Here is a 12,201-nt window from a genome sequence, read left to right on the forward strand (position 1 = left end):
CTGACGGCAATGGGTGATGAGTCAGTGGGTGTAAGCTGCTGGTGGAGTATCATGGGATAAGTATTAAGACAGCTGCTTGTAATATTAGTAAGTAAAATTCAGGATGGAATATTTTCTAAGCTGCAGTTTGTAGCTGACACCATCGTTTTCATTTTTCTAAGCCTCCCATTCTTTGTTTACGTTCCTTTTTATTACTTTTGTATTGTGGTGCCCCTCTCTATTTCTTGACTGTGATCTGTTAGATCATTTCACTTCTTCTCAGAGATCATAATATCCCTACAGTACAGAAAGAGGTCATTCAGGTCTGCACCAACCCTCTGAAATGCATCATACCCAGACACACCTCCAAATCCCTGTCACCCCTCATTTACCAATCTCCTTGTGTATCATCACCTATTCACAGCTCACTTGATAGCATGCTTACCTTGGAGTTATTGATTCCCACTTCAGGACATGAGTACACAAAAACAAGGCTGACATTCTAGTTCAGTATAAAGAGAGCATTTGACTGTTGAAGATCCTTTTTGAATGAGCTGTTAAAGCAAGGCCCCATCTGCCTGTTGGGATCCCATGGAACCATTTTAAAGAAAAACAGGCAAATTATCCTCTATCTGGGTCACTGTTTATCCCTTGGTCAACATTACAAAGAACATATTATAGTATCTGATTGTTATCACAGTTTTGCGGGAGTTTGCTGAATTCAAGTTAGCTGCTGCATTTACTATAATAGAACAATAATTGTTCAAAAGTACTGGCTTACGATAGTAGTGGAAAGCCTGTGTTGGCATGGGAGCCACACTGCTCTGCCAGTTGCACCATGATTCAATAACCAACATAACCAATTGATTCCCTTTTGTACTACTATCCAAAAATAAATGAAACTTCCACCAGATTTTGTTTAAAAAGTGAACTCAAAATAATCCATTTATTATAATGCATCTGATTCTTAAAATGTTTTTTTTGAATTAGATTAGATTACTTACAGTGTGGAAACGCCCTTCGGCCCAACAAGTCCACACCGCTCTGCCGAAGCGTAACCCACCTATACCCCTACATCTACCTCTTACGTAACACTACGGGCAATTTACCATGTCCAATTCACCTGACCTGCACATCTTTGGACTGTGGGAGGAAACCGGAGCACCCGGAGGAAACCCACGCAGACACGTGGAGAACGTGCAAACTCCACACAGTCAGTCGCCTGAGGTGGGAATTGAACCCGGGTCTCTGGCGCTGTGAGGCAGCAGTGCTAACCACTGTGCCACCGTGCCTCCCAATGTGACAAACATTGGTTAACATTTTAATTATAATGCAGAATAAGAACAATATACCTTTAATTACAAAAACAAAGAGCCAATCCATAAAAGACAATGCTGTCTGCAGAGATTACACAGTTTACTTTTCTATTTTACAGACCAAAGTCCAGGAAGGGATACAAGAAAACCATTTACACAGAGGCTTCCACACTCTCAAATCCAGGATTTTCAATATTTAAGAAGCGTTAACTCTATCTATTATTTCCCTGAAAGCTTTCTTGCCTTTTTCCCCACAAATACTTTCCTTATACAGCAGGCAAGCCAAAACAGACGTTGACCTGTTGACTTTGTGTTTAAAATAAAGTAAAACCCTTTCAAATCCAAAAAATCCCCAAATAGTTCCATCCCTTGTAGCTTTTTCACGTATTCCTTAAATGTAAATATCTATTCCCAACTCTTAATTGGCTATAACGAGCTTTGAGACATTTAGTGGTTGTGCAAAATGTAAGTCTTTTCTGCTGTTAGCTGTGTTTATTGTGTACAAACCTTACAAACTGATGATCTGGACCAGCTCTGAGCTACTCCTACCAAACATTAGTGAGGAAAGCCTTGGAAGTTTCAAATAAATCTCTCTAATTAATTGGAGTTCCTTTCCTCCTGCATACATCTAAGATTTTGAGTCCATCATTCTGATCTGAATAGGCAGTTTATTTGCCAACTTAATTAGCTGATTTTGTCCTGCATAGAGAAGTAATTCCCTTCAGTCGAAGTTGAACAATGATTGAGAATAGCAAAACTATCTAGAATTTGAGGAGTGAGCGGCGTTTGCTTCTTATATTAATGTACAATTTCTATAAACTGAGACACTGAAATTATCAGCCAGTTAAAGATTTTGCAGATCTTACATTTTATAACGCATGAAAACTCATAATAGATGAACTTGTTACAGTTTTAGGTTGAGGTATACAAATGTTTATGCAAAATATATTTGTTAAAATTGACATAACGCAGACTGCATATTTGTATGATAGCTTGGTCCTAAAGTTCCAAAGCCCTAAGGGTGTCCTTGGTTCATTTTTGGGTTTGTTCTGGGCTAGGTTAATTTTATTTTTATTCTTTCATGGTGCGTGGTTGTCATTACCCTTGAACTTTGGCTGGCCATTTCAAATGGTGGTTAACAGTCCATCTCATTGCTGTGAGTCAAGAGTCACTGGTAGGCTAGACAAAGTGAGGTCCATAGATTTGCTTCCCTGATAGGTATTAGTAAACCAGATGTTTTACTAATTATGTTTTAATTCAGTTCACTAGTCTGGACCATAAAGCTAACCACCTGCCATGGTTGGAATTGAAATCCTGTAGCCTCTGGATTACTTGTGCAGTGACATTACGCAACCATAGCATCATAAGACATAAGAGCAGAAATTTGGCAGAGCAGCCTTGATGGGCTGAATGGCCTTTCAATCATTAAGTTTTTCAACCCCAGTCTCCTGCTTTCTCCCTGTAACACATGATCAAGAATCTGTCTATCTTCGTCTTAAGTATACTCAATGACCTGGCCTCAACAGCCAGGACAATGAATTCCGTAGACCACTCCCTGGCTGAAGACGTTTCTCCTCATCTCCATTCTAAAAAGTATTCCCTTTAATCTAAAGCTGTACCCTTGGGTCCTAGTCTGTCCTACCAATGAAAACATCTTCCCAGCATCCACTCTGTCTAGGCAATTCAGTGTTCTGTAAGTTTCAATTAGATACCCCCCTGCCATCCTTCCAAACTCCAAGTGTACACCCAGAGTCCTCAACTGTTCTTCATATGTTAAGCTTTTTATTCCTGAGACCATTCTCATGAACCTCCTCTGAACACACTCCAGAGCCAGTACGTCCTTCCTGAGATATGGGGCCCAAAACTGCGCACAACATTCCAAATGTGGTCTGACTAGAGTCTTATAGAACCTCCAGAAGTAAATCCCTGATTCTGTCAAAACAAATGCCATTTCATTTATCTTCCTAACTTACTGACCTAACCTGCAAGTTTATCTTGAGAGAGTCCTGGACTAGAACTCCCAAGTCTCTTTGTACTTGAGACTTATGAATTTTCTCCCCTTTTTAGAGAATAGTCCATGCCTCTTTGCTTCCTACCAAAGTGCATGCCCTCCTACATTGCCACATTATACTGCATCTGCCACTTCTTTGCCCACTCTCCTAACCTATCCTAATCTTTCTGCAGCCTCCTTGCCTTCTTAGTGCTACCTGTCCCTCTACCTATCTTTGTATCGTCTGCAAACTTGGCCAGAATGCCCTCAGTTCCTTCATCTCGATTCATCTCAACATCCATTGGCTCTCCTTGGTCCAACATGCTTGTTACTTCCTCAAACTCTTCTAGCAGATTTGTCAGGCATGACCTCCGCTTGATAAAATATGGCAAAGTCAGCAAGGTTTTATCATATTCTTCCTTGTATTCAGAAATCTCATCCTTCACAATGGATTCCACCACCACTTTTCCTGATTGCTATGGTAAGTCAACAACTGTTATAGTAGTATCATGCAATTATTGCAACAATGGTTGGTGAACTAGATTGAACTTGAATAAAACAAAGTGCGGACACTGGAAATTTGAAACAAAAACAGAAATTCATATAGAACCTCAGCAAGTCTGGCAGCATCTGTGAAGAAAGAAACAGAATTAACAGTTTTGAGTCCAGTGACCTTTCTTCAGGACAGATTGAACTTGATTTCGTGTTCACAAATTCCAGTGTGCGCCCCAGGTAGAGAGTACTATGAATTTGAGCAGACAAGGGAAGGCATGTTACATTATGCACCAGGACAATTGAATTTGGAGGCTGAGGAAATTGGGCTGTTTTTGCACACTAGCTTTTAGCTATCAAAGTTCTACAACAGCTTACTTGCCTTTATCCTGCTGTCAGGACCAAGCTGCAGTTGAACTGCTTATACTAACAGAAATGGCTGCTAAATCATCCTGTATCTTTGCAGCTATCATCCTCCTGTAATTCCAATTTAACAGTTGGATCAATCCACCTAAACCTTTTGGCAATTAAGAGTATTCGATCCATTATTATCTAAAATTATTTCACTTGTCTCAAAGTAATGGTACTAAAATTCCAACCAACATTTGGTTACAGGCTTTGTACTTTTGCATCTAGAATAACTTAGTAGTGGAACCTTAATCCAACACTAAACCACAATTGTCAGATCAGATTGTGGAATTTTCATCTTGTGATGGTCAGGAACTCAGAGAGCATTTGATGGGCATGAAATAGTTGGTGTTAAGTGCAGCCCTGTGTTTTAAAAAGATTTGGTGAAATTATGTGACTGCTTAAAAGTTAATACTTTTAAATTGTATTTTCTTGATCTGACATTTTAAACTGGTGAGTGCTTTGTCGTGGCTTTGTTAGAAGCTGAGCTCAATTTAGTTCAGGTCATTGATTGCAGCACCATCATTCACCACAGCACATTGTAGCTGTAGTGTGTATATACAAGGTAAAATGCAACTAACTGTTAACATGAGTTAACAGCATTTTAGAAATTAAAATTAATTTAACCCCTAAATTTTAATCTACATATAAAAGAATAGCTCCCCCCACAGCACCAGTGATTTAGTGGACCACTTATTTATTTTCAAAAACAAATTTCCTGCACAAGATGTGTAAAATTGTTAATTCGTTAGCGATGACTGATTCAACTTGTAGATGAGTCTAAAACTATGAACTATAAATATGAGAGATTTACGAATGAACGCCATAGGAAAATTGTACTTTTTTTATTTGATGGTTAGAATATGAACTTAGTTGCCTCAGAAAAGGGTTAAAGCAAATAGATTTGCTTCTAAAAAAGAAACCTAATATGTACATGAAAGAAGAGGACTTGAAAGATATGCTCTAAGGTTAAGATTAATTAGATGGCTTGGGAGGAAGCAGTACAGAGTATAGAGATCAGCACAAACTGATTGGGCTGCATGGCCTGTTCCTCTGTTGTATATTGTGTGTGAAGTAACCAAGTCGTTGTTGACAGTACCTCAAATATGCAACTTCCACCATATGATGGATACAGGTGCACAGGAACGCTTCCACCTCCTTGTCTCGCATCTTTCCGACTTAAATGTAACATTCCTGTTCCTTATGTGTTGCTTGGTCACAATCCTGCGGCTCACTCCCAAACAACACCACGGGGAGGACTTCATTACATGGAATGCACCATCAACCTTGAACAGTTAGGGGAATACAGTAATACAAGCCTTGCAGGTGACGTCCACAGCGCAATTCTTTTAAGCAACTGATTTAACTTGTGCTTTGATGTAATTGTGTTTTTTATTTTGTAGTGCACACAGATTGTTGTATGTGGATCTGAAAGGGTTAATACTGAATTGCGCCATAAGCACTGACCACTATGGTAATATCTTGTAGCTTTGTAGAACAATTTAGGATCCTGAAGAGGTCAGACCTAACAATTGGTCCTCTTCCAAGTAGCTACAGCAATATCTGTCTATAAATGTACTTTGTAATTAGTTGCTAATGTGCAATAAGCTATACCTTGTTAAGTACAACAGGCTCTTCTGGCTAGATCAAGAGAAGATTTCCCTCTAGTACACTAGACGAAGCAAGCCTTGCAGTTTCTTACATTTATACAATTGCAGGAGCCTTCTTCATGAGCAGCAGCTCCTACAGCATTGAGAGTTGGCATGCCCATACACACATCTAATCCCAGATTAGATATACATTCCATTGTATAACTTGCAAAATACGACTTTAACATTCTTTGTGTCAGCAGCGTTGACCCACCTTGGCTCTCTAGAAGAGGTACAGCTTGTCCTATTGAATAGGGTCATAATCCATTGATCTTAGAGCTGCAGAGTATCTGTTATGGTGTATGATGTGCCAAATGTACAACATGTACTCATCAAGCTCCCATATGGATTGTTCCAGACACCATAAACTGTGCTAAAGTGCCAGCTCTTATTATTTGCTTTACTGATTTTTATTTTGTATATTTCTTTCTCTTCTCTCAAATTCACTTCATGAAAATCAAACTTATTTTCTTCCATTTGGTAGCTGCTTTCACGTGGTTTTAAATTAGATTACTTAGTGTGGAAACAGGCCCTTCGGGCCAACAAGTCCACATCGACCCTCCGAAGAGCGACCCACCCAAACCCAGTCCCTTACATTTACCCCTTCATCTAATACTACAGGCAAGTTAGCATGGCCAATTCACCTAACCTGCACACTTTTTTGGACTGTGGGGGGAAACCCACACAGACACTGGGAGAATGTGCAAACTCCACACACAGTTGCCTGAGGCGGGAATTAAACCCAGGTCTCTGGGGCTGTGAGGCAGCAGTGCTAACCACTGTGCCACCATGCCGCCCATAAATAACTGATTTTTGATTAGCAGTTGTGATGTGCCATCTTAGTCACCATCAATTCATTTCTTGGACCATTTTATGCACTGTAGATATTCTATCATTTAAAGTTTTTTTTAATAAACATAAGCACAACAGATAGGGAAGGAAGGTTCAGGAGGTAATTGTGGAGTTGAGGAAGTTTGAGATGGGATAGTTAAGGTCATGTTGTGAAACTTGAAAGGGTTCAGAAAAGATTTACAAGGATGTTGCCAGGGTTGGAGGATTTGACCTACAGGTAGAGGTTGAACAGGCTGGGGCTGTTTTCCCTGAGGCTGAGAGGTGACCTTATAGAGGTTTATAAAATTATGAGGGGCATGGATAGGATAAATAGACAAAGTCTTTTCCCTGGGGTGGGGACCCCAGAGCTAGGAGGCATAGGTTTAGAGTGAGAGGGAAAAATTATAAAAGAGACCTAAGGGCAACTGTTTTACGCAGAGGATGATGCATGTATGCATCAGTTGCCAGAGGAAGTGGTGGAGGCTGGTACCATTCCAACATTTAAAAGGCATCTGGATGGGTATATGAACAGGAAGGGTTTGTAGGGATATGGGCCAGGTGCTGGCAGGTGGTACTACATTGGGTTGGGATATCTGGTCGGCATGGACGAGCTGGACCGAAGGGTCTGTTTCCGTGCTGTACATCTCTAAGACTCTGTTAGGATTTAAATAGAGCTTAAAATTTGAGTTTGAGAATTGGCTAAAGAATAGTGGTGATAAGCATGAAGAATTTGATGTGGGGTAGGGTGCACGATTTTGGATGAACTGAAGCTTACAGAGGGCAGAGTTTAGGACTTGTGAACATAATTGGACTGGTTGCAGTCAAGATCTCTCCTGTGCTACTCGAATGCATATTGCACAAACAATGAGTACACTTTCCTTGTACTGCAGATTTTGTGTTTTCAGGTTAAAATAATACTGAATTATTATAATCTGGATCTCCAAGTATTTAATGAAATATAAAGTCTATCTTTAAGTAAACTCGAGGGATTCCTATTAATTTTATTCAAAATAATATTTCTTACACACAGGAATTCATTCAGCAGAAAAGAACTCAAGGTTTCTCAGCTTTTTGATGCAGGTGCTTGCATTGGATGGAGGTTAACTGCACACCATTAAATGTCCTGCATGGGAAAATTGGGTAATTGGATTGGATACTGGTGAGTGTTTTTATCTTGAATTCTGTACTGGACTGCACCTTTCATTCATATTGAGAGAGAACGGAAACCAAAACACGTTTGCAGTTTGAAAGCATAATTTCACCAAATCTTTTTCCAATGCCATTGCTTATGTTTAGAAAACAGATTGATATAGTGAAAGATTGTACCTGCTGCTAGAAATGTAAGAGTAAATTCATTGCAGAAGCAACCCAGAGCATGTAGCATGAGCAGTTTTGAACACAATTGTTGGTGACCTTGTGACCCAAAATCCAAACTTGAAATGTATGACCATGAAGATTAAACTCAATGGAACTACAGAAGTACAAAAGAATCAGGTTCACATGATTGTGTTTTTTCCTAAATATATTCTGAACTGTAATAACGTTCTACTTGGAGGTGGGTTATGGTCGTATTTGGTGTGACTATGAAGTTAATGTGCTTAATGTTTAACACCAGTTTATTTTTACTGCATGGAAGGTAAATTATCTGAAATAAAGATCTCTGGATAATGACGGTTGTACCAGCCTGTGTGATCTGTACACAGAGTGTATTGACCCTTAAACACTTCTAGAATGATGTAACCTCATGAATGCTTGTAATTTGGAACTCCGCTCTCCAAAGCAGCAACACCATTAGTTGTGTTTATTTTGTCAATTCTTAAAATACACACAGACATTTTAGTTAAAATGGAATACAATTGGAATCTTGTCAAACATTTACCTGATTTATGCTGGACAGTAACCTGTTATCTAAAAACACTACAGTCATTCTTCCATATCCACGAGGATTCCTTTCTTGAGAAAATTTATAAATGATAAAATTTACGTGTGTGAAGTTAGTTAAAAATAGGCTTAAAATGGCTAAAAATATAATGGATATGCAATTTTTGTCTGCGGTTGTTGATCTTTGATACTTATTTTTTGGCATAGATAGGTGAAGTCATGATGTTGCTGACACAGAGGATTTATTGTATGTTAATTTATTGACTGATCAAACTGCCGCCAGTAATTCTGAGAATTAGTCTTTTGGTGAATGCAGGTATTGAAGGCAAAGTACATAAAATGAAATTAGAGTTTGCAATATAAGTTTACCTGCATGTTCATTTAGTTGCCATTCATACTGCTGATGAAATGTAACCGAGGGTAGATGAGATATGGACTTAAATGTACAATCAGATCAGCCATGATTTTTTTAAGTGGTCTCCCAGGCTAGTGCAGTTGAGTGGCTTACGCCTGATTTGTATGTTTGTGTATGAATATAGGCACTTCTTTGTATTTCAGTATTACACCTCAGGTGGGTCTGAGGTGAAATGCCTGTGGGATTGTATTTCACTTTAAAATGTTGCAATGTGTATTGCACCTCATTTTACTTGGAAAAACATTGCAGCCAATTTGATGCTCTCAAAATTCCACTGTATGAGTTAAAACAGGTGTAGTTTCAACAAGATTGACAACTATTGACTAGTCCAGATATTTTCCTGAGAAATTAATCAGAGTTGACCGGTCCAAGTTAAACACAGCTTTGCAATTAACTGTCAATTACCATTTATTAGGGCATTCTACATGGTAATGCCTCTGCCAATCAGAGTTTGCTTACCAACTAATCAGCATTGCCCACTCATGCAGCATAAATGCTAGTTTTCCCCTTAAATTGGAATTCTTGAAAATTGTCTTGCTGAATGCAAGATAAAAAGCTATGACAAAGTCTTCCAATTAGTTCACTTTTCAATCTTTGAGTATGTCCTTTTGGATGCTTAAAGCTGTAATAGTTGTAAAATACTAATTTGTGATGTCTTTTGTCTAACAGTGAAAAACAGGTGCACCTTGAGGATCAAATTCTGCCCCCTCGCCTTCAATTCTCAAATATTGAAACAAAAGGATCGGTGAGCTCCAGCTATGTCTTACATGGAGAGTGGACAGTTTGTGGATTGGGACAAAATGATTGACCTGGAGAAGGATAGTCCTGTGGTCCTATCCCGCATAGATAGCAACTTGTTAAAGCAGTACGCAAGACAAGGTTACTGGTCAAAGAGCCACTCTTTAAGAACAAAAATCTATGAACAAATTATCAAAGCTGTCTCATGCAGGACAGTGACACCTGATGCTGAGGTGTACAAGGATATTGTTGGAAAAATCACAGGAAAAAAGAATGCCTCAACTCTGCCAATGCCGGAATTTGTCAATGGTAGTGCAGTACCAAACTATTGCCTGAACACCGATGGAATTGTTGCAGTTAGGAAGATTGTGGTTTGTATTTCCAACCAGTTTCCAGACATCTCTTTCTGTCCTGTGCTGCCAGCCATTGTCGCACTGCTCCTACATTACAGCACTGATGAAGCAGATTGTTTTGAGAAGGTGTGCCGGCTCTTGGCTTGTAACGACCGTACAAAACATTTCATAGATCAAACCTTCCTTGCCTATGAGTCCTCTTGTATGACCTTTGGAGATCTAGCCAACAAATACTGCCAAGGTGCCCACAAGCTAATAGTGAGTGCTTCAGAGGATGTCCTGGAGGTTTACTCTAATTGGCTACGATGGATTTTTGGAGACCTGCCATTTAACTATGCAGTCCGTGTGTTAGATATCTTCTTTGTCGAAGGATTTAAAGTACTTTACAGGGTAGCATTGGCTGTGCTCAAATTTTTCCGAAAAGTCAGAATCAGGCAGTCTGAAAAATCTGCTGACATTCGAACTGATATCCAGAACTTCATTCAAGGAATTGCTGACCATGTCCCAATTGAGAAGCTGTTGGACAAAGCGTTCTCTATTCGCCTGTTCTCAAGGAAGGAGATCCGTTTGCTTCGCGATGCCAATGAAAAAGCACTGAAGCAAAAAGGCATCACAGTAAATCAAAAGAGGTGATTGAACATATTTTAGGGCTCGAATCAATCTGGGATCTTAGGGGAAAAATGTGTTCTTATGCATAACTTGCTGTTTAAATGTTTTCTCACCTTTTAAACAACTTGCTAATCGGTTGATTTTGATTAATGGGAACTGGAATGAAATTCAATCCTTTGTCCTTCACTGATATTGAAGATTGTCTTTGCATAAATTGTCAATCTTAAGTCTTTTCATAAAGCTGCAGAGGAATAGTTGCAACTAATATGCACCCTTAATTATAAAAAAAACTCCCTGTCACCAATCTCCTCCTCCCCCCACACCACCTTGCTGCTCTATAATTATATGATTCCATCAAATTGTTCTTTTAATAAAAGATAACATTTCATTATTGGCCTTGATTATGCCCTTGTGCATTAACATTTTGATTTGTGTACTAGAGTACCTAGATCCCTCTGCACATTAGCATTCCACATTGTTATTCATATAAATAATATTCTGCAGTTCATACTTCCTGCCAAAACGAACAACTTTACACTTCCACATTATTCTCTGTCAGATGTTTTAACCACTTGCTTCACCTTTAGGGTTCCTGCCTGTTCGATTCTTTCAGTGAGTTTCAGAATCCCAGAACTCTTTGTGAAAAAGGTTTTCCTCGTATCACCTGTAAACCTTCTGCCCCTTAAACCTGCAAACTCATCTCTGCAACATACCTACCGACTCATCTTTGAATCCTCTGCTTTAGTTACCATCCCTTTGTTCCCATCATCCAAGTAACTAAATTAAAAGATTTTAGGCCCCCACACAAACCCCTTTGTGACTCCGCTCATTATAACTTACTGATCAACAATTCACCACTTGTGCACACATTCAGATTGACTGATTGATAGCAAGCAAGCAACACTGATATGTTACCCCCCCCACACCGTTTATTTTCTTAAACTGCCATCTGGAAATCCAAGTACTCTGTCTACAGGGCTTCCATTTATCTGCAGCATATGCTGATCTTTAGAAGAACTGATATTATTAAAACGTGATTTCCCTTTCACAAAACCATGTTGACTTTTCTCAATATAATTTTAAGTGCCCATTAAACTTTTAACAATTGATTCTAACACCATTTCCATGACAGATGTCAAACTAACTCGTCTACAATTTCCTATTTTCTATGTGCTTCTCTGCTTCTTGAATAGAGGAGTTGCATTTGCTACATTCTGATGAAATCTTGGCCGAATCTAGGGAATTTGGAAAATTAATGCCAACACACCTACCACCTCGTTGGGCACCTTTTTCTAAGGCCCTAAGATGAAGAATGCCCAGACCCGGAGACTTACGTTTTGCGTATTACAGTCACAAGGGAAGGAGTACTATCCACAAGTTCCTCTTTCCCTTGCATCTCCAGATTTACAGCTGTTATTGGAATGGAGTTAGTATTCGTGCAGCATGGGAAAATGCCCTTTGACCGTCCCCGGCACGTTGGGCCATCTGATTTCCATCTATTCTAATCCCATTTTTCCAGCCCTTAGCCTGTAACCTTTTA

General features: G+C 39.3%; 1 protein-coding gene across 2 annotated transcripts in view; it reads left to right on the forward strand.

Annotated features, from left to right (window-relative positions):
• The window catches only part of tbc1d24 (TBC1 domain family, member 24), a 44,261-nt gene that overhangs the window by 14,042 nt on the left and 18,018 nt on the right, over positions 1-12,201 (forward strand). For both annotated transcript variants that reach the window (XM_072559700.1, XM_072559701.1), the window contains exons 2-3: positions 7,696-7,824; positions 9,631-10,681. In XM_072559700.1, coding sequence (XP_072415801.1) covers positions 9,720-10,681 — 962 coding nt within the window. In that variant the 5' untranslated portion in view covers positions 7,696-7,824; positions 9,631-9,719. The remainder of the gene's footprint in view (positions 1-7,695; positions 7,825-9,630; positions 10,682-12,201) is intronic.

Source organism: Chiloscyllium punctatum, chromosome 40 (genome assembly GCF_047496795.1).
Source record: "Chiloscyllium punctatum isolate Juve2018m chromosome 40, sChiPun1.3, whole genome shotgun sequence".
Classification (NCBI taxonomy): Eukaryota; Metazoa; Chordata; class Chondrichthyes; order Orectolobiformes; family Hemiscylliidae; genus Chiloscyllium; species Chiloscyllium punctatum.